The 25,899-nt window shown below is 45.5% G+C and overlaps 1 protein-coding gene across 1 annotated transcript in view; it reads right to left on the bottom strand.

Annotated features, from left to right (window-relative positions):
- LOC115200894 (vinculin-like) overlaps positions 1–21,166 on the bottom strand; it is a 42,955-nt gene extending 21,789 nt beyond the window's left edge. Inside the window, exons 1-3 of the mRNA XM_029764009.1 lie at positions 20,779–21,166; positions 3,521–3,658; positions 936–1,082 (exon numbers count right to left, since the gene is read on the bottom strand). Coding sequence (XP_029619869.1) covers positions 936–1,082; positions 3,521–3,658; positions 20,779–20,946 — 453 coding nt within the window. The 5' untranslated portion in view covers positions 20,947–21,166. The remainder of the gene's footprint in view (positions 1–935; positions 1,083–3,520; positions 3,659–20,778) is intronic.
- Between the last annotated feature and the right edge of the window lie 4,733 nt (positions 21,167–25,899).

The raw sequence follows: 25,899 nt of genomic DNA, 5'->3' as shown, positions 1-25,899 counted from the left end.
GAGACTAGAGGGAGAGAGAGAGAGAGAGACTAGAGGGAGAGAGAGAGAGAGAGAGAGAGACTAGAGGGAGAGAGAGAGAGAGACTAGAGGGAGAGAGAGAGAGAGAGACTAGAGGGGAGAGAGAGAGAGACTAGAGAGAGAGAGGAGATAGAGGGAGAGAGAGACTAGAGGGAGAGAGAGACTAGAGGGAGAGAGAGAGACTAGAGGGAGAGAGAGACTAGAGGGAGAGAGAGACTAGAGGGAGAGAGAGACTAGAGGGAGAGAGAGACTAGAGGGAGAGGGAGAGACTAGAGGGAGAGAGAGACTAGAGGGAGAGAGAGACTAGAGGGAGAGGGAGGGAGAGAGAGACTAGAGGGAGAGAGAGACTAGAGGGAGAGAGGACTAGAGGAGAGAGAGAGAGACTAGAGGGAGAGAGAGACTAGAGGGAGAGGGAGAGAGAGACTAGAGGGAGAGAGAGAGACTAGAGGGAGAGGGAGAGACTAGAGGGAGAGAGAGAGACTAGAGGGAGAGAGAGAGAGACTAGAGGGAGAGAGAGAGACTAGAGGGAGAGAGAGAGACTAGAGGGAGAGAGAGAGACTAGAGGGAGAGAGAGAGACTAGAGGGAGAGAGAGACTAGAGGGAGAGAGAGACTAGAGGGAGACTAGTGGGAGAGAGAGAGAGAGACTAGAGGGAGACACAAATGACCTGAGGGCCCAGCAGGAAATGCTTACATTCACCCACCATAGAGCGGGTGAATGTAAGCATTTCGCAAGACTGTGCCTCAAAACCAAATGTTTTCCTGGCCCACCACTCCACCCTGGACTTGAACAGCCTTTATGACCAGGTCCACCTATACAAGGCAGCAATCCCAACATTTAGCAGGACCCTGAAGGACATCACCCTCAACCACAGACCCGGCACCTCACACAGGAGCAACAGAGCAACGGACCCCCCACCCAGACCCCCTCCTGAAGGACCTGCAACGGACCCCCCACCCAGACCAGCAGGACCCCCTCCTGAAGGACCTGCAACGGACCCCCCACCCAGACCCCCTCCTGAAGGACCTGCAACGGACCCCCCACCCAGACCCCCTCCTGAAGGACCTGCAACGAGACAACCCACGCCAAGAGGACCTACACCCGGACCTGCAACGAGACAACCCACGCCAAGAGGACCTACACCCAGACCACAGCATCACCGGCCACACCCAGACCACAGCATCACCGGCCACACCCAGACCACAGCATCACCGGCCACACCCAGACCACAGCATCACCGGCCACACCCAGACCACAGCATCACCGGCCACACCCAGACCACAGCATCACCGGCCACACCCAGACCACAGCATCACCGGCCACACCCAGACCACAGCATCACCGGCCACACCCAGACCACAGCATCACCGGCCACACCCAGACCACAGCATCACCGGCCACACCCAGACCACAGCATCACCGGCCACACCCAGACCACAGCATCACCGGCCACACCCAGACCACAGCATCATCAGCCACACCCAGACCACAGCATCACCAGCCACACCCAGACCACAGCATCACCAGCCACACCCAGACCACAGCATCACCGCAACCAGCTATGACCAACCCAAACAAACCCTGGTAACACCCTATATAGGCCCCCCCATATCAGACCTACGCCCCTTCTGCCCACCCCATGCCCCCCACCCCTGCAGCAAGGACCTCAACATGACAGCAGGACATATGCCCAGGCCGTGAGTAGAGCAACAGGCCCAACCCCCACTATTACACCCGGCCAAGCCCCATCCCGCAACCTAAGAGGTATGTATCAGATCAGATGCTCAACATGCTCTGATCACACCTACTGTGATGGTCCGGGCCTAAACCACATCAACACTAGACACTATGGAACACAAAGCTTTTCCTATATATAAACAAATTGGCGAGGGCACTAGTACAGTCTGCAGCACCCGGCCTCACCCGACTAGAATCTGAAGTCAAATGTCTACTGTTTGCTGATGCTTCTGTCCCCAACCAAGGAGGGTCTACCACAGCACCTAGATCTTCTGCACAGATTCTGTCAGACCTGGGCCCTGACAGTAAATCTCAGTAAGACCAAAATAATGTTCCAAAAAAGGTCCAGTTGCCAAGACCACAAATACAAATTCCATCTAGACACCGATTCCCTAGAGCACACAGAAAACTATACATACCTCGGCCTAAACATCAGCGCCACAGGTAACTTCTACAAAGCTGTGAACGGTCTGAGAGACTAGGCAAGAAGGGCCTTCTATGCCATCAAAAGGAACATAACATTTGACATACCAATTAAGATCTGGCTAATACTTGAATCAGATATAGAACCCATTGTCCTTCATGGTTGTGAGGTCTGGGGTCCACTCACCAACCAAGAACTCACAAAAATGGGATAAACACCAAATTGAGACTGCGCATGCAGAATTCTACAAAAATATCCTCTGTGTACAATATAAAACACTAAATAATGAATGCAGAGCAGAATTAGGCCAATACCCACTAATTATAAAAATCCTGAAAAGAGCCATTAAATTCTACAACCACCTAAAAGGAAGCGATTCCCAAACCTTTCATAACAAAGCCATCACCTACAGAGAGATGAACCTGGAGAAGAGTCCCCTAAGCAAGCTGGTCCTGGGGCTCTGTTCACAAACACAAACACACCCCACAGAGCCCCAGAGAACAGCAATTAGACCCAACCAAATAATGAGAAAACAAAAAGATAATTACTTGATACATAGGAAAGAATTAGCAAAAAAAACAGAGCAAACTAGAATGCTATTTGGTCCTAAACAGAGAGTACACAGTGGCAGAATACTTGACCACTGTGACCGACCCAAACTTAAGGAAATCTTTGACTATGTACAGACTCAGTGAGCATAGCCTTGCTATTGAGAAAGGCCGCCGTAGGCAGACCTGGCTCTCAAGAGAAGACAGGCTATGTGCACACTGCCCACAAAATGAGGTGGAAACTGAACTTCCTAACCTCCTGCCAAATGTATGACCATATTAGAAACACATATTTCCACAGATCCAAAAATAATTTGAAAACAAACCAATCTTGATAAACTCCCATATCTACCGGGTGAAATACCACAGTGTGCCATAACAGCAGCAAGATGTGTGACCTGTTGCCACAACAAAAGGTCAACCAGTGAAGAACAAACACCATTGTAAATACAACCCATATTTATGTTTATTTGTCTTCCCTTTTGTACCTGAACTATTTGCACATAATTTGACATTTGAAATGTCTTTATTCTTTTGTAACTTATGTGAGTGTAATGTTTACTGTTCATTTTTATTGTTTATTTCAGTTTTGTTTATCATCTACTTCACTTGCTTTGGCAATGTAAACATATGTTTCCCATGATAATAAAGCCCTTAAATTGAAATTGACTAGAGGGAGAGGGAGAGAGAACAAGACAGAGAGAGAGCGAGAGACTAGAGGGAGAGAAAGAGTACACCACGAGGTTCAGACATCATTGCACTGTAAATGTCTAAATTGGATAAGACTGTTAGACTGGTAAATAAGGTAATAAAGTTTGTGGGCTGAGAGTTAAGGAGAAAACATATCTTTCATCTACATACTTGATGAAAGCTGGAGGCATGTCTCTCTTCATTATGTGGTCTTCTGTGGTCTGGACAGTGTCTCTCCCCACCTAGAACACAACAGGAAATCAGGAAGGGCATTAACTCACACACCCTGTAGCGCCAGGTTCCTGGACATAAACGTATACTACTCAGACTAAGTCATCACACACACATACATATATATACATACATATACTTATATATACACATATACACACATACATATATACACATACATATATATATACACACACACACATACATATATATATATATACACATACACATATATACACATACACACACACACACACACACACACACATACATACATACATACATGCATACATACATACATACAGAGAGAGAGAGATTCTCCATTGAGCATTTGGGTCTGAGAAACCTACACATGAAATATGTAATGTAAATGTGTTTAACCTTTGTTCTTTAATAATCTACACGTTTAGCTACATATTGTTAAATCATTTTAATTGTTTTATTTAACATTTAAAGGATGATATAAACCATTGTCTCAACACACAGGTCACTGGAGGGCAACACACACACACAGCTACCATGACTCATATCCTCCAGTGTGACCTCAGCGATCAGACACATCCTTCACAACATGAAGCCATGAGAAAACAAACCCATCCAGAGGTTTCACTCATATCAACAGAAATGTCAATGACACAGCAACAGCTGGAGATCACTGGAGATTAGTGAAGCACACAGCTTCTAGACTTTCCTATTGGTGATGTTTATCATGTGAAACCCAGGGAGGGAAGTCCAGGTCTGTCTCTGTGTGTTACGCCCACCCTGGGCCAACAGACATTCGAGCTCTGAGACTGAGACTAGTTAATGTCTGATTCATGTGGAGCTTGTTGGCTGACTGATCTCTGACCCAACCCCTGTTATACACCTCTTCACTCTTATACACACACACACACACACACCTCTGCACGCACACCCACTGGACACACACACAGCCCGTTTTTCACAGCTCTTCACCCACATGATTATATTTAACTAGTGTGAACATGCCCACAACTACACAAACACACGACTCCAACTTGATCAGCTTCTTCTGCTGTGTAGAAAATAAAAGGATTTACAATTAGATTTAAGGAATTTTGGGTACTTTTTAAGAGTACAAAATATTTAAAAGATGGACAACCTTTCAAAAATGTATAATTACAGTTCAGTTTTTTTCCCCCCCCATAAGGCCACCTCACCACTAATGCCAGCCAGCCTATAGGAGGGCTATGACTAAGAACTCCTGAAGCTAGTTATTAGGAATGTTCCATTAGTGGGGAGGTTAAAGTTCAAGGATAACCAACTGTTCAAGCAGCTCATTACAGTGAGTAACACAGTCCTCCATTCCAGAAGGCTGACGTCATGGAGTCAGAGTGGGGCGGAGCCAGAACCATATCCCCTGACCCCATTACTGTCTTCTCATTGGTCCAGTGTGAAAGTGGGAGTAGAGCGTCCACCTACACCGTTCATAAATTCAACACAAAAGGTGGAAGTAGAACTAAAAGTGGAGTGAGGCTGAAAGACTGGGCCACAGCCAGGGCATGAAGTTGCAAAAAACAAACTTCCTAACCCTGTGAGTTATTGGGAATGTGGAGAGTACTGTCGAGGTGTCAGCTCAAGGACGACTCTAAACTGTAATGGCACAGCCAATCCAGAAAGATGTCGTACTACAAAAGCACACGTTACCTCCCGCATTTCATTGGTCCAGTGGGAGCTAGTGAGCGTTTGTAAATTAAACAAAAAGGTTGATGCCAGGCTAAAAGTGGAGCAACTGCCAGCTCTCTCAGAGTGAGGTGGGAAGTAACATGTGTCAACCTGGCATTCCTGCTTTGAGAGGCTCTGAACAAAAGCCATAATTAACTGCCCAGCGTTCCAGGGTAGTTAGAGAGCTGTTCAACTAAAGGTTTGGGGAGCAGGAGAGAGTTATTTTTAGATGTCGGACACAAACAACTGAGTGGACTTCAACTAAAGGGCCAGAAAGAGGGGAAACTGGGCATCTACCACCCCACTACCAGTTAGAGGGGGAATCTACCACCCCACTACCAGTTAGAGGGGGAATCTACCACCCCACTACCAGTTAGAGGGGGAATCTACCACCCCACTACCAGTTAGAGGGGGAATCTACCACCCCACTACCAGTTAGAGGGGGAATCTACCACCCCACTACCAGTTAGAGGGGGAATCTACCACCCCACTACCAGTTAGAGGGGGAATCTACCACCCCACTACCAGTTAGAGGGGAAACTGGACATCTACCACCCCACTACCAGTTAGAGGGGGAATCTACCACCCCACTACCAGTTAGAGGGGAAACTGGACATCTACCACCCCACTACCAGTTAGAGGGGGAAACTGGGCATCTACCACCCCACTACCAGTTAGAGGGGGAAACTGGGCATCTACCACCCCACTACCAGTTAGAGGGGGAATCTACCACCCCACTACCAGTTAGAGGGGGAATCTACCACCCCACTACCAGTTAGAGGGGGAATCTACCACCCCACTACCAGTTAGAGGGGAAACTGGACATCTACCACCCCACTACCAGTTAGAGGGGGAATCTACCACCCCACTACCAGTTAGAGGGGAAACTGGACATCTACCACCCCACTACCAGTTAGAGGGGAAACTGGGCATCTACCACCCCACTACCAGTTAGAGGGGGAAACTGGGCATCTACCACCCCACTACCAGTTAGAGGGGGAATCTGGGCATCTACCACCCCACTACCAGTTAGAGGGGGAATCTACCACCCCACTACCAGTTAGAGGGGGAATCTACCACCCCACTACCAGTTAGAGGGGGAATCTACCACCCCACTACCAGTTAGAGGGGAAACTGGACATCTACCACCCCACTACCAGTTAGAGGGGGAAACTGGGCATCTACCACCCCACTACCAGTTAGAGGGGGAAACTGGGCATCTACCACCCCACTACCAGTTAGAGGGGGAAACTGGGCATCTACCACCCCACTACCAGTTAGAGGGGGAAACTGGGCATCTACCACCCCACTACCAGTTAGAGGGGGAAACTGGGCATCTACCACCCCACTACCAGTTAGAGGGGGAAACTGGGCATCTACCACCCCACTACCAGTTAGAGGGGGAATCTACCACCCCACTACCAGTTAGAGGGGGAATCTACCACCCCACTACCAGTTAGAGGGGAAACTGGGCATCTACCACCCCACTACCAGTTAGAGGGGGAATCTACCACCCCACTACCAGTTAGAGGGGGAATCTACCACCCCACTACCAGTTAGAGGGGAAACTGGGCATCTACCACCCCACTACCAGTTAGAGGGGAAACTGGACATCTACCACCCCACTACCAGTTAGAGGGGGAATCTACCACCCCACTACCAGTTAGAGGGGAAACTGGGAATCTACCACCCACTACCAGTTAGAGGGGAAACTGGGCATCTACCACCCACTACCAGTTAGAGGGGGAAACTGGGCATCTACCACCCCACTACCAGTTAGAGGGGGAATCTACCACCCCACTACCAGTTAGAGGGGGAATCTACCACCCCACTACCAGTTAGAGGGGGAATCTACCACCCCACTACCAGTTAGAGGGGGAATCTACCACCCCACTACCAGTTAGAGGGGGAATCTACCACCCCACTACCAGTTAGAGGGGGAAACTGGACATCTACCAGTTACAAGTTTCCCCCCTGTTTTTCCCCACCCCACTTTTGAAAATCACCAACTAGAGAATAATTTTTGGGGGACAATTGAGACATGGATTGACTATGTGTGTCATTCAGAGGGTGAACGGGCAAGACTAAATATTTTAGTGCCTTTGAACAGGGTATGGTAGATTGTGCCAGACGTACCCGTTTGTGTCAAGAACTGCAACGCTGCTGGGTTTTCATGCTCAACAGTTTCCCCACATATATCAAGAATAGTCCACCACCCAAAGGACATCCAGCCAACTTGACACAACTGTGGGAAGCATTGGGGTCAACATGGACCAGCATCCCTGTGGAACGCTTTTGACACATTGTAGAGTCCATGGCCCGACGAATTGAGACTGTTCTGAGGGTAAAAGACAGGAGTGCAACTCAATAGTAGGAAGGTGTTCTTAATGTTTTGTCCACTCCGTGTATATAGCACAGCTCTGGATTTCACCCTGGCTCATCAAATGATTTAGACCAGTGGTTCCTGAACTTTTTACAGTCCCGTACTCCTTCAAACATTTAACCTCCAGCTGTGTATCCCCTCTAGCACCGGGGTCAGCGCACTCTCAAATGTTGTTATTTACCCTCATTGTAAGCCTGTCACACACACACACACACACACACACACACACACACACACACAATATATTTATTAAACATAAGAATGAGTGAGAGTTGTCATAACCCGGCTCGTGGGAAGTGACAGAGCTCTTATAGGACCATGGCACAAATAATAATATAATAATCAATCATTTTGCTCTTTATTTAGCCATCTTACATATAAAACCTTATTTTTTCATTGAAAATTGTGAATAATTCACCACAGGTTAATGAGAAGGGTGTACTTGAAAGGATGCACATAACTCTGCTATGTTGGGTTGTATTGGAGAGAGTCTCAGTCTTAAATCATTTTCCACACACAGTCTGTGCCTGTATTTAGTTTTCATGCTAGTGAGGGCTGAGAATCCACTCTCACATAGGTACGTGGTTGCAAAGGGCATCAGTGTCTTAACAGCGCGATTTGCCAAGGGTAGGATACTCTGAGCGCAGCCCAATCCAGAAATCTGGCAGTGGCTTCTGATTGAATTACATTTTCACAGAACCCGTGTGTTGGAATTTCGATGAGGCTCTCTTGTTCAGATATCAGTAAGTGGACTGGAGACAGGGCATGAAAGGGATGATGAATCCAGTTGTTTGTGTCATCCGTTTTGGGAAAGTACCTGCATAATTGCGCACCCAACTCACTCAGGTGCTTCGCTACATCACATTTGACATTGTCTATAAGCTTGCGTTCATTTGCACACAAAAAAATCATACAATGATGGAAAGACCTGTGGGTTGTCCTTGTTAATGCAGACAGAGAAGAGCTCCAACTTCTTAATCATAGCCTCAATTTTGTCCAGCACATTGAATATAGTTGTGGAGAGTCTCTGTAATCCTAGATTCAGATTATTCAGGTGAGAAAAAGCATCACTCAGATAGGCCAGTCGTGTGAGAAACTCGTCACGCAAGCGGTCAGACAAGTGAAAATGATGGTCAGTAAAGACAACTTTAAGCTCGTCTCTCAATTCAAAGAAACGTGTCAATACTTTGCCCCTTGATAACCAGCGCACTTCTGTATGTTGTAAAAGTGTTGCATGGCCGCTGCCCATATCATTGCATAGTGCAGAAAATACACGAGAGTTCAGGGGCCTTGCTTTAACAAAGTTAACCATTTTTCCTGTAGTGTCCAAAATGTCTTTCAAGCTGTCAGGTATTCCCCTGGCAGCAGAGCCTCTCGGTGGATGCTGCAGTGAACCCAAGTGGCGTCGAGAGCAATTACTTGCACGGACGTTACCACTCCACTATGTCTCCCTGTCATGGCTTTTGCGCCATCAGTACAGATACTTTGACTCAAGTATGACAATTGGGAACTTTATCTTCCACTGAATATTTGCTATAAAAAATGGCCATATCATGCAGCCCTACCTGGCCCTATATGGTTGTTGTAATGACTGACCTGTTGAGGAAATGAGCTCAGTGTATTTTGCTAATCTCTCGTATCCAATCACTGTTTTCTTAAGACATTTCCTTACAGTGATATCCTGTTCAGGGTGAGGGCAAGTTCAGACAAGAAGACTTCTATGTACACAGTATAGACTTCTGAAAGAATAGGAAGGGGATTGTTGCCTAAATACACCAAAGACTTCGGAAATACACAGTAGCTGAAAAGAGGTGTTTGAAAACAAAAAGTACGTTGTTTTCTCTGAGAATGGTGTTCACTTTCAGGCACAGTAGGGGGTTTTGCACTAAGCAAAAATGGCTTCTTAGTAATAATAAAAGATCCACTTTATCCTAATTTCCCCTTTCCCACCTCCCTCTCTTCATGTGTTCTGTAGACCAACAACAGCCCTGATCCCAACAACTCTATAAAAATAGAATGTATTTGCATTCATTCCAGCTCAAGGGCGTGGCAGCTGTATTCTGATCTCCAACCCCAACCAGAAACTGACTGATTAGGCAACACACAGGCATGCAGGGCCGAAGCAGGTCGATTTTTTTTTTATAGAACTTTACTAAACGACAAGAGCACAGGTGGATAGGTAATGGATTCTTTATTTCAAAAAGAGATTATTCTGTCTGCGCACTGAAAAAAAGGTTATATTCGGACTAGGTAATTCTTAATGTTGACTTGTTTATCCATTCGCATGCTCAGACTGTCATTGTGGCAGTATGCTGTCACATACCACACAGCCTGATGTCAAGCTGGCCCTCCAGCCAGCCAGGGTCTGGGGTAGAAAAGTTGACACTCCTATTTCCAGCTGCCAACAGAACAGCACAGACCAGTGCAGCGTTGTGAAGGAGCTAGATAAAGTGGCCCGGACCAGCAGAACAGACAAGGCATTGTTCACATGCACCCAGGGACTCTCAAAGCCTGGAGGACTGGGGCACAGAGAAAGACAGCCTGGCTTTCAGATGTGGAGCTAGTTCTTTCAGATGTGGAGCTAGTTCTTTCAGATGTGGAGCTAGTTCTTTCAGATGTGGAGCTAGTTCTTTCAGATGTGGAGCTAGTTCTTTCAGATGTGGAGCTAGTTCTTTCTATGGTTACATTCTATTCGACCTAAGTGTCCTCACCGCCATTAACAACCGTCTGCTCTGAACGTCTTTTGGAACGGAAGTATGTGCCCATAACTCTGTAATAGAAAAGTATGTATTATCCAAATGTTTCCTGTTCACAGGCAGCATAGCACGCGTGAAGCTAAGAGATATTTAGCATTGCAATGACTTTTGATAAAATTGTCGTGGAAATTCTACACATAGGACACTCGAAGTCAATCTTAAATGAATCATTGTTTATTAACAGAGCACTGGAGAGGTTCCAACAAACTTGATGCACCATAGTGAACATCTGTCAGAAGCTCTACAGGGACAGTCCCGTTAGTTCTCTTAAATATTGCAGACAAGTTATATTTGCATGATTTAGCCTATTCATAATTAACTTTTGCTTCATTCATGTTACATACCAATACTGGTTTATGCACGTGACAAACCAATACCTCACAAGGCTTCTTCTCTCTAAGCGGAGACCTTGAAACAGATATATTTCGTTCTCAAAACAAGGGTCTGGGCGTACTGCCAAATTGCAGATACTGATAGTGAGGATTATTTCAGTCACGTGCATGAAATTGGTTATTAGAAGAGCACAAACATAACATTTTCCATCAAAGTCTTGTCAGATCTTACCAAATCTGCAGACCTCTCCAGAGAATGCATAGAAGACATAGTTATGGCTAACCCCTCCAACACGGCCTCACTGTGTAGTTGTGTTAAGAGGTGGTAAAACAGGACTAAATCCGGTGGTATCAAATGGCAGAGGAGGAGTAATGATAGTCAGCTAGCTAGCTGAGTATACATAGATTAGGGGTGTGAAAGCTAAGAAAAATCCCAAACCGAAAAGCAATGTTTTTTTTACCCCACTAAAATGGATTTGCTGTGCTATAGCCTAACTAGATGATAAGCTATAAAGGCCTGGAGAAATCAGTGTAATTTAAATAAAACCAGAGAGGAAGAGGTGAATTAGCGAGGCATGCAAGACTGATTACCAAGACATATGCGCACCACATTTTTTTCTGCCTGCCCCCTCCTCTCTCTCTCCCCCTCTCTCCCTCCCTCCCTCCCTCCCTCCCTCATGCTGGCTCGCCTGGGGGCATATGCATTACGTCGATTCTGTTGCAAAACGTCTCTTAAAACGGAAGGAAATGGGGAGGGACCTACCTGAATTTGCTCAGAGTCTTGAAAGTAATCTTTTGACACAGCTTAGAGCGTCACCATACACCACAACTAAATGTGCCAAATGGCACCCTATTCCCTACATAGTACACTACTTTAGACCCTATTCTCTACATAGTACACTACTTTTGGCCAGCGTCTTATGGGCCCTGATCAAAAGTAGGGCACTATACAGGGAATAGGGTGCCATTTGAGACGTGCGTACACCACATAACTGAGGTGACTCGATGGAACACAAATATTCGGGTGGTTTCCTGACATCTGACTACACACCATTTCTCCTGGCTGTTGTGGTCTAGGGCCATCAGATGAATCACCGCTGAGGACCGAGGGAGAGAGGGAGGGCTCATCACCACCCAGCAGAGTTTTAGTTAAGTTAGTACACTGGACGGAGGGAGCGAGACTAACGAACAGCTGCTGGAGCATTGGACTGCTGCTGCTGCTGGGGGATTCAGATCCATAGCCATTATCCTTCCATTATCCTTCCTGACTTGGCTAACTGCACGTTCTCGCTCACTGCACCCCACCCACCCACCAACCTCTTTCACCCCCTCCTTTCCTCTCTCTCCCCCCCTCCTTGGACAAATGACAGGAAACTGGAGAAGCAGATAACAGGACGCAGTTTATTTTGGAAGGCCTTAAAACCACTTGACTTGGACATATTTATTCCCCCATAATCACACATTACAGAAGTAGGTTTGAATTAATTGATGTAGTAAGAAAATAAAATAATTTATTGAGACCAGTTAGACTTGATATTGATGCAATTTTCCATACTGAAAAATAGTGAAGTGAGGAGGCACTTGATTCTGACTCCATCCATGTGTTAAACTGAGGTTTCTTGTGAAATTACAATATTGTCAACTGTCGTCAACAAACAACTTGACTATGAACTTCCCCTTATGTTTTTTTACTCATTTATTTAACTAGGCAGTTAAGAACCCATTCTTACTTTACAATGACGGCCTGCCCCCTGGCCAAACCCTCCCCTAACCCAGATGACGCTGGGCAAATTGTGCGCCGCCCCTATGAGACTCCCGATCACGGCCGGTTGTAATACAGCCCGGGATCGATCCAGGGTCTGTTGTGATGCACTTAGCACTGAGATGCAGTGCCTTAGACCGCAGTGCCACTCGAAAGCCATTGTGTTCCATGTCTTTCATTATCACTTGACTTGAGTATTGGTTCCTAAACACATGATCTGCTAGCTGCTTACGTGTAGGCCTGAAATAAAGATGGAGAGAAAAGAGAGAAGCTGATCTGAGTAATAATATAGGCCTGTCTTAGTGTCTTTGCAGGACTCCTAAAAAAAAGAGACAAGAAGGAGCAGTGCATCCTTCTTTTTGCACAAGACTCAATGATATTACAGTCTCCAAATATTCAGCTCCCAGTCTATGCCAAGGCACAATGTCTGCCGTTGACATGCTTTCTCCCCATTTTAAAGACCATAAAAATGAACTGCAGAAATGACAAAGTACAGTAGGCCTCATTTCATAAGCTCTCTTTTAGTCATCTCAGAACTATGCCTGCTGAATAGTATGCCTGACTGAATAACACTTGTTATAGTGGGAGCCAAGGCTAAGGGATGGATTCCAACCATCCAAGTTGATTTCTTCTACACAAACATCAAGGCTGGTCCCTTTTCAATATAATTAGACTGGCATTGAATAGGTGAACACAACCAGAGACATCAAACTGACACCATAGAGATGATATATGGTCTGATTTACAGTCCGTCAGCTGAATAAACCATAGACACTAACGGCTGATAAAGTCTGTCCTCTGGCTGAGTTAATGCTGAGGAGAACATCTTGGCTCATGATGAAGACCGACCTTTTCATCTCCATGTATCTGGAATAATGGGATTTTCATCCTTTTTAAAAACACTCACAAGATGACTGATCATTAAAAAGACTGAAGACCTCAGCAGCAGTCAGACTGATTCACACACAGATCCAGGAGGTCTTCATTCAAACAGCTGAAAACACGTTCCCTGGCTATCCCAGCAAATCAACAACAACCTACAGCAGATATTGTAAACGCAATTCAACAATAAAAAGGAGGAATTCGTGTAGCCTAATTCAATAATTGCCTGGTTTTGGAGTTTAGTAAGGATTGCATGGTGGGATGTGAAACTCTGAGACGTTAGCCTAGCCATTAGCCAGGGGTCTACAAGTCTGTGCAATGTGTGGTTTTGTGGGTAGCCAAGACAATAAAGTGAACGGCTTTCTTTGGCACAGCCTCTCCCTGGGAATGTCTGAGGTAGAGTCATTGGTTTCATTGAGTGGCCTAGGCCACATGAGTTACAGCACCCTGTCTGAAAGAGGCTGAGACCCAGCCCTTGGTTTGGTTGCAGACCTGGGTTCAACTACTATTTCAAATCATTTAAAATATGTTGTTATCTGTGCTTGATTGAGCTTGCCTGACTTAAAATGTCCCAACAGAGTAGACCAAAAACTATAAACCCCGCCCATCTGGCACTCCAACCAGGCTAGAGCAAATGCTGAAAGTATTTGAAAGATATCAAATATTATTTGAACCCAGGTCTGCGTCATTGGATGATTCTAGAAGAGACAGAACAGGCTTTACGATCTATACGCCTCCAACTCAGATACAACAAGAGGCCTTTTCTTTTTTTAAACCACGAAGTGCACTGCAAACACACACACAACTCGATGCCGGAGCATTTCAATCACATAACAGTAACAGTGTTGATACTGTTTCTAGGGAAACAGGAAATTATTAGTGTGAGTTACGACTTCGTCGTCGTACCACAGTTGGAAATATGTGATCACTGTTCAGATTGCACAGCTGGGGAATTGATTTTCTCTGATTTCACCCCACAAGGAGAAGGCTAACGTGAATATGATCACTCGCCTAGTCTGCCTGCTTGTACTAACCACAGAGAAGCCTGGTGCTGATCCCTAGAAGACATCTCGACAGAAACAAGCTTTGGATACTTACATTACATCCATGAAGGGACTGACCAAAACGGAAGTGTTGGTCTGAACTACTGAAACCAATTCAATAGTAGTAATAATAATAATAATAGCTCGTTACGTAGCATTTCTCAGCACCTGCTAGAACATCTGCTAAACTGTGTACACGACCAATACACTTTAATAAAACTGTGTGAACATGCATTCCAGTGTCATTTCAGAGTTTATAGAGCATCAGAAGAGGAAATATTGCTGTGTAAGAAAGAGCCACTTCATGTTTATGATTGCTTAGTAACTTTTAAAAACTGTAAAACGTCTGGTCCCTTCACAGTGCTTCTTAATAATAATGACTTTATCAGGAAGGCCATAGATCTCGCTGCCTTTCTACAAGCAAACAGACCTTTTATCACAAGTCACTGAGGACAGGTGAACAGTACCACAGGGTAAAGGCCAAGCAGAACCTCACGGTTTCAGCAGTTATTAAATGGAGATTCTGACGAGGACCAACAAAGTCACGAGAAAACAGATGCAGAGAAGTTAGACTATACTTTTGTTTGTTGTATTGATATGTTCTCCCTATTGTTATATATTTGGTGGAAGATTTACAATAAATGACTCCCAGTAAAAGAATAGAATGGTAACAGAAGTAACTCTGGCTTGTTTAGCCCATGGGCCTACACCAGATGAAAAGCCAGCTAGGCCACCCAGCCAGCCAGTCCGTCCAGCCAGCCAGACAGTCCAGCCAGCCAGACAGTCCAGCCAGCCAGTCCAGCCAGCCAGCCCAGACAGTCCAACTAGCCAGGCCAGGGCCAACAAGTAAACAACAATGCTGCTACAATGAGAATACATTAGCTGTGAGGAGAGGATCAGAAAATCCAGTTCAATTGTCCAAATCTATCCTCCAGACAGCTGCCAGGGACTCCTAGCTGTTTCTGGTTGTGTAGCACTCTACTATAACATCTTGTATTGAATAGTGACGTGGCAGGGACCCTGCAGGGCCTGGAACATCAACATCTTGTATTGAATAGTGAAGTGGCAGTGTCCCTGCAGGGCCTGGAACATCAACATCTTGTATTGAATAGTGAAGTGGCAGTGTCCCTGCAGGGCCTGGAACATCAACATCTTGTATTGAATAGTGACGTGGCAGTGTCCCTGCAGGGCCTGGAACATCAACATCTTGTATTGAATAGTGAAGTGGCAGTGTCCCTGCAGGGCCTGGAACATCAACATCTTGTATTGAATAGTGAAGTGGCAGTGTCCCTGCAGGGCCTGGAACATCAACATCTTGTATTGAATAGTGAAGTGGCAGTGTCCCTGCAGGGCCTGGAACATTATTCTTATCGCAGGCCTGAGCTGCTACGCTGTTTGGAAGATTTTTTTTATTTTAAAGTCATTTCCCTTTTTTGTAAACCACAAGTTCTGCAAAGGCACCGATAAAGACATTTTTTTGCTTCTTCACTTAGGAAATAATCATCTCAGCTATAATCTTAGTAAATAAGAAAAAGGAAATGACAATGGTAAATTTGTTCATTGGTACTTTTCCAGTGTAGTATGGTTACGTCACGTTTAGACTGCAGACAAAAACACTAATAATACATCAAATTGATATTAGAGAAGAAATTGCTTTTGGATTCTGTACTAATCTGCCATTTTTACAACTACATGCCCAGACTGTAGGCCTAGGTTGCTGGTTGCCATGAGGTTCAGTCAGACATCTCCTTTATGAAGAGGTTTTGTGGAGCACCACTTTGATTACCACTGTGGTTTTCACTACTTTTGATTCTATTTACACTACTCCAACCAGGCCACCTTTCAGACGACTCCAGATGGGGTTTAGTTCATTCAAGTGAAAACTGTTCGGGAAAAAAACTGTCATAATGAACACTTCATTTATACTAAATGATAAAGAGAATGTCGTTTCTGTACCCGACCGCAGGGCCTGCCACCCGACCGCAGGGCCTGCCACCCGACCGCAGGGCCTGCCACCCGACCGCAGGGCCTGCCACCCGACCGAATGAAGTGTTCATTATGACAGTTTTTTTCCCGAACAGTTTTCACTTGAATGAACTAAACCCCATCTAAACCCCAAGGCCTACTAACCGCAGGGCCTGCCACCCGACCGCAGGGCCTGCCACCCGACCGCAGGGCCTGCCACCCGACCGCAGGGCCTGCCACCCGACCGCAGGGCCTGCCACCCGACCGCAGGCCTACTGTCTGACTGTAGCCCTACTATACGACCGCAGGGCCTAGGTTGCTGGCTGCCATGGAGTTGTCAGTCATCTCCTTTATGTAGAGGAGCACCACATACATACAGAGAGACAGATTTTTTTTTTAACTAGGCAAGTCAAATTCTTATTTACAATGACGGCCTAGGAACAGTGGGTTAACTGCCTTGTTCAGGGGAACAGTGGGTTAACTGCCTTGTTCAGGGGAACAGTGGGTTAACTGCCTTGTTCAGGGGAACAGTGGGTTAACTGCCTTGTTCAGGGGAACAGTGGGTTAACTGCCTTGTTCAGGGGAACAGTGGGTTAACTGCCTTGTTCAGGGGAACAGTGGGTTAACTGCCTTGTTCAGGGGAACAGTGGGTTAACTGCCTTGTTCAGGGGAACAGTGGGTTAACTGCCTTGTTCAGGAGAACAGTGGGTTAACTGCCTTGTTCAGGAGAACAGTGGGTTAACTGCCTTGTTCAGGAGAACAGTGGGTTAACTGCCTTGTTCAGGAGAACAGTGGGTTAACTGCCTTGTTCAGGGGCAGAACGACAGATTTGTACCTTGTCAGCTCGGTTACTGGCCCAACGCTCTAACCACTAGGCTACCTGCCGCCCCATACTGTTGGCTACTGGCCCAACGCTCTAACCACTAGGCTACCTGCCGCCCCATACTGTAGGCTACCTGCTGGTTACTGGCCCAACGCTCTAACCACTAGGCTACCAGCCGCCCCATACTGTAGGCTACCTGCCGCCCCATACTGTAGGCTACCTGCCGCCCCATACTGTAGGCTACCTGCCGCCCCATACTGTAGGCTACCTGCCGCCCCATACTGTAGGCTACCTGCCGCCCCATACTGTAGGCTACCTGCCGCCCCATACTGTAGGCTACCTGCCGCCCCATACTGTTGGCTACCTGCCGCCCCATACTGTTGGCTACCTGCCGCCCCATACTGTTGGCTACCTGCCGGTTACTGGCCCAACGCTCTAACCACTAGGCTACCTGCCGCCCCATACTGTAGGCTACCTGCCGGTTACTGGCCCAACGCTCTAACCACTAGGCTACCTGCCGCCCCATACTGTAGGCTACCTGCTGGTTACTGGCCCAACGCTCTAACCACTAGGCTACCTGCTGCCCCATTCTGTAGGCTACCTGCTGGTTACTGGCCCAACGCTCTAACCACTAGGCTACCAGCCGCCCCTTACTATAGGCTACCTGCCGCCCCATACTGTAGGCTACCTGCCGCCCCATACTGTAGGCTACCTGCCGCCCCATACTGTAGGCTACCTGCCGCCCCATACTGTAGGCTACCTGCCGCCCCATACTGTAGGCTACCTGCCGCCCCATACTGTAGGCTACCTGCCGCCCCATACTGTAGGCTACCTGCCGCCCCATACTGTTGGCTACCTGCCGCCCCATACTGTTGGCTACCTGCCGCCCCATACTGTTGGCTACCTGCCGGTTACTGGCCCAACGCTCTAACCACTAGGCTACCTGCCGCCCCATTCTGTAGGCTACCTGCTGGTTACTGGCCCAACGCTCTAACCACTAGGCTACCTGCCGCCCCATACTGTAGGCTACCTGCTGGTTACTGGCCCAACGCTCTAACCACTAGGCTACCTGCCGCCCCATACTGTAGGCTACCTGCTGGTTACTGGCCCAACGCTCTAACCACTAGGCTACCTGCCGCCCCATACTGCAGGCTACCTGCTGGTTACTGGCCCAACGCTCTAACCACTAGGCTACCTGCCGCCCCTTACTATAGGCTACCTGCCGCCCCATACTGTAGGCTACCTGCCGCCCCATACTGTAGGCTACCTGCTGGTTACTGGCCCAACGCTCTAACCACTAGGCTACCTGCCGCCCCATACTGTAGGCTACCTGCCGCCCCATACTGTAGGCTACCTGCCGCCCCATACTGTAGGCTACCTGCCGCCCCATACTGTAGGCTACCTGCCGCCCCATACTGTAGGCTATACAACAAAGATTGTATTGAACTGCATAGGCTACATGGACTATATTCAGAAAATCTAAATGAGCCGTCTGTCATTAGCAGACAGATCAGGATTTCCCACAGGCCTTCCCTCTGGCTCAGTTGGTAGAGCATGGTGTTTGCAACGCCAGGACAACGCCAGGGTTGTGGGTTCGATTCCCACGGGGGGCCAGTACGAAAGAAAAAAAAACTATGAAATGAAATGTATGTATTCACTACTGTAAGTCGCTCTGGATAAGAGAGTCTGCTAAATGACTAAAATGTAAAAAAATCATTAACTTCATTGTTGGTTAAGGGCTTGATAGTGAGCATTTCATGGTAAGGTCTACTACACCTGTTGTATTCAGCGCATGAGACAAATAACATTTGATTTGATGACATGCTTAATACAATGTCATACAATGGGGTTGTCCTGATCAACTCATCTGTCTTCCATGACTTCTCAATAAAAAGCTACTTACACAATACTTGTGGAGGAAACATGTGGATCCATGCAATTGTATGTTGGCATTTTTTATTAATTTTATTTCACCTTTATTTAACCAGGAAGGCTGGTTGAGAACAAGTCCTTTATTTAACCAGGAAGGCTGGTTGAGAACAAGTCCTTTATTTAACCAGGAAGGCTGGTTGAGAACAAGTCCTTTATTTAACCAGGAAGGCTGGTTGAGAACAAGTCCTTTATTTAACCAGGAAGGCTGGTTGAGAACAAGTCCTTTATTTAACCAGGAAGGCTGGTTGAGAACAAGTTCTCATTTACAACTGCGACCTGGCCAAGATAAAGCAAAGCAGTGCGTCACAAACAACAGAGTTACACATGGAATAAACAGTCAATAATACAATAGAAAAATCTATATACATTGAGTGCAAATGAGCTAAGATGGGGCAGGTAAGGCAATAAATAGGCCATAGTGGCAAATTACAATTTAGCAATTAAACAATGGAGTGGTAGATGTGCAGAAGATGAATGTGCATGTAGATACTGGGATTCAAAGGACCAAAAAAATAAAAAACAATATGGGGATGAGGTAGTTGGGTGGGCTTTTTACAGATGGGCTATGTACAGGTGCAATGATCTGTAAAATGCTCTGATAGCTGATGCTTCAAGTTAGTGAGGGAGATCTGAGTCTCTAGCGATTTTTGCAATTCGTTCCAGTCATTGGCAGCAGAGAACTGGAAGGAAAGGCGGCCAAAGCAAGTGTTGGCTTTGGGGGTGATCAGTGAAATATACCTGCTGGAGCGCGTGCTACCGGTGGATGTTATGGTGACCAGTGAGCTGAGATAAGGCGGGGCTTTACCTAGCAGACACTTATAGATGACCTGGAGCCAGTAGGTTTGGCCACGAGTGTGTAGCGAGGGCCAGCCAACGAGAACATACAGATCGCAGTGGTGGGTAGTATATGGCACTGTGATAGACTACATCCAATTTGCTGAGTAGAGTGAAGTCCAAGATTGGTAGGATAGTCAGTTTTACGAGGGTATGTTTGGCAGCATGAAGGAGGCTTTGTTGCGAAATAGGAAGCCAATTCTAGATTTAAGAGTTTACAGTCTAACCAGACACCTAGGTATTTGTAATTGTCCATATTCTAAGTCAGAACCGTCCAGAACCGGAATTCACGAAAACGGCTTAAGTGATCATGAATTGCTAGAGGACACTTGAATTGATGATGAATATACAATTGTCGTTTCAATTGTTAGTTAGATACAAAGTATATTTGTTTGAAATACTCCGACATGAGAATAGTGTAGGCCTATACGTCGAGATATGGCAGTCACCCCTCGGCTCCAGGGGCATATTTTCAAGGGGAAAAGGGCGTCACTGCCCTATGGCCCAAGTGGAAAACTAAAACAAAACTTGATCCATTGTAGTTACATCGCTCGCGTTGTAAAAGCAGAATGTTGCCGACCGATAGAGCAGGGAAATAAAGTAACCGCAGCCGTAACTTCTTAGATAAAATGACAAGGAATCTTGGCGGGCTGGCACAATGTAGCCACTACACAGACAGCGTGCGACAGGTAACCTACCCGAAGTCAGGGATATTCGGTTGGGACGTTTCACTTACCCGAACCAGGTTGCTGACAGCTGCCTGCACCGCAGCCACGGGAGCCGTGAGATCCGGGATAGCTTTCCCGTCCACCTCACCTTCTTCGTGCATTATCACCAGATGGGATATCTGCTGAGCCACCGGCTCTAGGATACTTTCTATCGTCTTTGTGTGAAAAACCGGCATGATGAAAACTTGAGTCCGCTCTCCTATCCAAGAGGAAAAAGAAGTCTGGCCCCGTTCGGCTGTTTCAAAAGTTCCCTCTCTTGTTTGTGCCCCTATAAAGTCTAAGGTTAATCCAACACTTTCCTAGCCCAGCACAGTTTCGCTCTCTGGGAACACTAACTACTCCCCTTGCAACCATCAATGAGAGAATCCCCAACCGCAGCTCTCGAAGAGTGAGCAACCTACCCGACAAAATGCTATGTCCTCCACCTGACCAATAAGAGAAATGGTACATATGTTACCGCAAACGTGATTGGCACAAGCGGATGTCACTCTTTCCCGATAGACTCCGCCTGTTCCACATAGTCGAGTTTGCTAGAGATGCGAGTTCTCCCCAAATTACGTAAACATTCTCATGCCCTAAAAAGGGAAATATGACTCCTCTGTCGAGAGGAGCGAATTCCAACCAGCAAGGACAGACGGTGTAAATTGTAGTGACGCATCAGGTTTGACAAGATGCTGGCAGAAGGGACTGATATATAGCCTAGTTGCTTTGGAATATAAGCTATACCTCTGTCCATCTTATTTATTACGGTAGAATAAACAATGATAGAATAGAATAGAATGGAATATAATATAATAGAATGGAATATAATAGAATAGGGAAATGTTTTTGGCTTGGAAGAAATTATTAAAAAATTGATAGAATCCACAGATATTGATTTAATAAATATTCCATTATTTACCTTTTTTACAGTTATGATATAACATATTACAAACTACCACGCTCAAGTAATTCTTCAAAGTATACCGGACCAGAAGCCTACAACTAAATGTAATCTTTATGGGTAACGTGTTTGTCTGAAGACTGAAACTGTTGTGATTTCATGAGCCTAAGTCTACCCACTGCCAGCCCACCACACTGTACATCCACCTATTCACAGTTGATCCCGTGAGTGTTTAAAGTTCTGTATCCAGTGGCATCGAGATCAGCCTCAGACATATTTATCACGTCGTTTTCACTTTCATACTTTAGTAGGCAACGCACTCAAACCGCCTAGACTGGGGAACAATAATTGTATTAAAACACAGTGTAACAGAAATCAAGCATGGGCACATTTGTGTACTATCTCTGGTCAAAAATAATTATTCTGGTTCTGGTCTACTCGTGTGTAGCAAAACACATTTCTCAAATTCCATCTCCTCCCTTTGCAACCTGAAATAACAATACTGCAGTATAAAAAAAAAACATACAACCACACCAGTGAAGGAATTCCCTCAGATTCCCAGGAGGCTGCAAGGCAGCATCCTACTTCCTAAAAAGGAAACGTCTTAAAAAGAAAGAATCAAGGAAGTTGTTCTGTTTCAGACCTCATGGTAAACATTCTATCTTGCGGTGTTTTATCGTCTATAAGCAAAGATAATTAAATCAAAGATCCTGAAATATACAAGATTTAAATGTCGAATTTTAAGCCTTATTTCAGGAGTTTTAATATAATCATCTTCAATATTTAGTTAATCTCTCATTTAGGCTTGGATGTCTGACATGTCTGTGAAGTACACAGTCAGCATTCAGTAGTTAGTTCCATGTAGGGTAGAATACATGCTGTTGAAGAGTACACTGCATCCCTAGAACACCGCACTAACACCATATAATCACTACTCAGTACAGGATTACTGCCATATAGCTAAATCCAGGCATTTCACTTCCTCTCCAGGATTACTGCCATATAGCTAAATCCAGGCATTTCACTTCCTCTCCAGGATTACTGCCATATAGCTAAATCCAGGCATTTCACTTCCTCTCCAGGATTACTGCCATATAGCTAAATCCAGGCATTTCAGTTCCTCTCCAGGATTACTGCCATATAGCTAAATCCAGGCATTTCACTTCCTCTCCAGGATTACTGCCATATAGCTAAATCCAGGCATTTCAGTTCCTCTCCAGGATTACTGCCATATAGCTAAATCCAGGCATTTCAGTTCCTCTCCAGGATTAGTGACATATAGCTAAATCCAGGCATTTCAGTTCCTCTCCAGGATTACTGCCATATAGCTAAATCCAGGCATTTCAGTTCCTCTCCAGGATTACTGCCATATAGCTAAATCCAGGCATTTCACTTCCTCTCCAGGATTACTGCCATATAGCTAAATCCAGGCATTTCAGTTCCTCTCCAGGATTAGTGACATATAGAATAATCTAGCCCTTTCAGTTCTTCTTACATCATAGCCACTGATTTCTAGTTTCACCGACCCAAATCAGTAAATTTTTAAGGAAGCAGAATAGAGTTTGTAAATATGAGAAATCAGGTTTAGGCTCTGTAGCCTACGAGTACTTCCCTTAGTTCAGAATGCCTGAAAAGCTAATGATATACTTGTACTGTTTTGTCTTCTACTAGTTATTTGATGTGCAAGCAACTGCAAATCACAATTTCTTTTGCAGTATCTTTCCATGATACCACTCTTAAATCCATAATAATGTGATCATCCAAAAAGCCCATAGAGACGCTATAGAATAGGCGTAGATGACAGTACACAAGGAGGCCCATCGCTCTCTCTAGAAAGGCATGCCTGTAGGTAAGATAATCAAAGAGAAGAGTCCATTCTAGATATAGAAATCAAATGAAAGCAGCAGGTTGTAGTTCTCTGAAGTCTGGGGTTGTAGTTTTCTGAAGTCTGGGGTTGTAGTTTTCTGAAGTCTGGTTCTCTGAAGTCTGGGGTTGCTCCAAGGACCCTCCTCTGTGAAGGCAGCAGGCTGTAGTTCTCTGAAGTCTGGAGTTGTAGTTTTCTGAAGTCTGGTTCTCTGAAGTCTGGGGTTGCTCCAAGGACCCTCCTCTGTGAAGGCAGCAGGCTGTAGTTCTCTGAAGTCTGGGGTTGCTCCCAGGACCCTCCCCTGTGAACAGTGTGTTTGGCTGCTGGTCAAGATGGGTGTGTGTCCCAAATGGCACCCTATTCCCTATGTAGGGCACTACTTTAAAAAAATGTTTAATTAGGCAAGTCAGTTAAAAACAAATTCTTATTTATAGTAACAGCCTAGGAACAGTGGGTTGTCTGCCTTGTTCAGGGGTAGGACAACAGATTTTTACCTTGTCAGCACAGGGATTTGATCTAGTAACCTTCCAGTTACTAGCCCTATGCTCTAACCACTAGGCTGCCTGCCACCCCAAGGTCCTGTGGGAATATAGGGAATAGGGTGCAATTTGAGACATAGCCCCTGGCCTCCTTCTTACGCACTACAGCTGATAGAAGAACAGAAAGACACCGTCTGTCCACACAGACCTGGTATAGAACTGTTGGTAGTTTGTATTTAGTTCCTATTCAAACATTTCTGCTGACATGAGTAAGCGTTTGCACATTTCATTGTTATAGCTATTGTGAAGGTAACAGATGCATACTGTGCTCCTATGATGCCGTGCTATCATTTGCTGTATTAGGAATTGTCCTGATAATGCTTAAAGCATTCTTTAGAATGCAGTGTTTAATTGCTAAATTGTAATTACTTCGCCAAACTATGGCCTATTTATTGCCTGACCTCCCTAATCTTACCTCATTTGCACACACTGTATATAGATTTTTTTTCTATTGTATTATTGACTGTACGTTTGTTTATTCCATGTGTAACTCTCTGTTGTTTTTTGTCGCACTGCTTTTGCTTTATCTTGGCCAGGTCGCAGTTGTAAATGAGAACATGTTCTCAACTTGCCTACCTGGTTAAATAAAGGTGAAATAAAAAATAAATTAAATAAATAAATAAATAATAAATGATGCTTTGAGAAAAGGCTATTTTGAAGCCTCAACCACACTACTCTGTCTGTACAAAGGCCTTGCAATGCCATGGATGGTTAACACCTGACACCATCTGGTGGTGAAATGTACTAAATACAATAGGTTGAAATAATTGAGGAAATTCGATTCTCACTATCATGCCCCAATTAGAACCTGTGCTACATTGTTATACCGGAAAATGACTATGGGGGAGACTTTCAAAATGTTGTTTTGTGTCAAATGTAAATCTTACAAGCTTCTTAAGTTAAACCGCTGTGTCGTTTTAACTCAGCTAGCCACCCCATCTTCACTAAACTCTATCATCTTTGTATACTTGGTACTGTACAGAGGTAGCGTGATATAAATCTCTGTAGGTATCACTGCATGTCTTTAAAAATTGGATTTGGTTAATGTTTGTTACTCATCCCGTCTCAAGTTCTCTGGTGAAACCCGGAACCGGATGATGTCACCGTAGGTTACTGTAACCGTGGGGACCCCAGCTCTGAGTATTTAATTCCTGCCATGGCTGATGTGTTTTCCACACCCCTCCTTTCCCACACTTTCCCTTCGATGATATATTCCCTCAGCTAGCCGTTAAAACAAAAATAACATGGTGGGTCAGGGACAGCTGCCGTGGTACTGCTAGTGGCTTCCTGTGAGGAGGGCTTCCACTAATCCCTGCGCTGCGCTGCGTGCCAAGTTCTCCAGCACAGACACACACACAGAGCGCTGCGTGTCAAGTTCTCCAGCACAGACACACACACAGAGCGCTGCGTGTCAAGTCCCACAACAGTTGTCATGACTTCCCTGTCAGGCTGAAGACAAGGTAAGCCCCCTCTACTCCCCAATCTGTAACTCACCACTCAGACCTTTTAATGATCTGGAGAGACAAAGTGGGAGAGAGAGAAAGAGAGAGATCATTGTGCATAGTAAGTATTAGAATATAGTCATGGACCAGGTATGAAGTAAATATGTAAAAGAGTTTTAGCTAAATGACCCAAAACAATAGTAAAGCTAATGTAATTCATTGTGTGAAAAACCATGACAAATTAAAATATCGTTTCTGAGTTACAAGCAGATAATATTTCTTGCCAATAGAGATGGAATTCGTCTTTCAACAGCTGCAATTCAACACCAACAAGTCTCCTTTTATGGGTTGAATAGAATGAGTTGGAAAGCTCAGGTTCACCACCATAGGCCTCTCATCAA

The sequence above is a fragment of the Salmo trutta genome, chromosome 10, assembly GCF_901001165.1.
Source record: "Salmo trutta chromosome 10, fSalTru1.1, whole genome shotgun sequence".
Taxonomy (NCBI): domain Eukaryota; kingdom Metazoa; phylum Chordata; class Actinopteri; order Salmoniformes; family Salmonidae; genus Salmo; species Salmo trutta.
The sequence above is the reverse complement of the archived record's forward strand: the minus strand, read 5'-3'. Positions and strand labels throughout refer to the sequence as shown.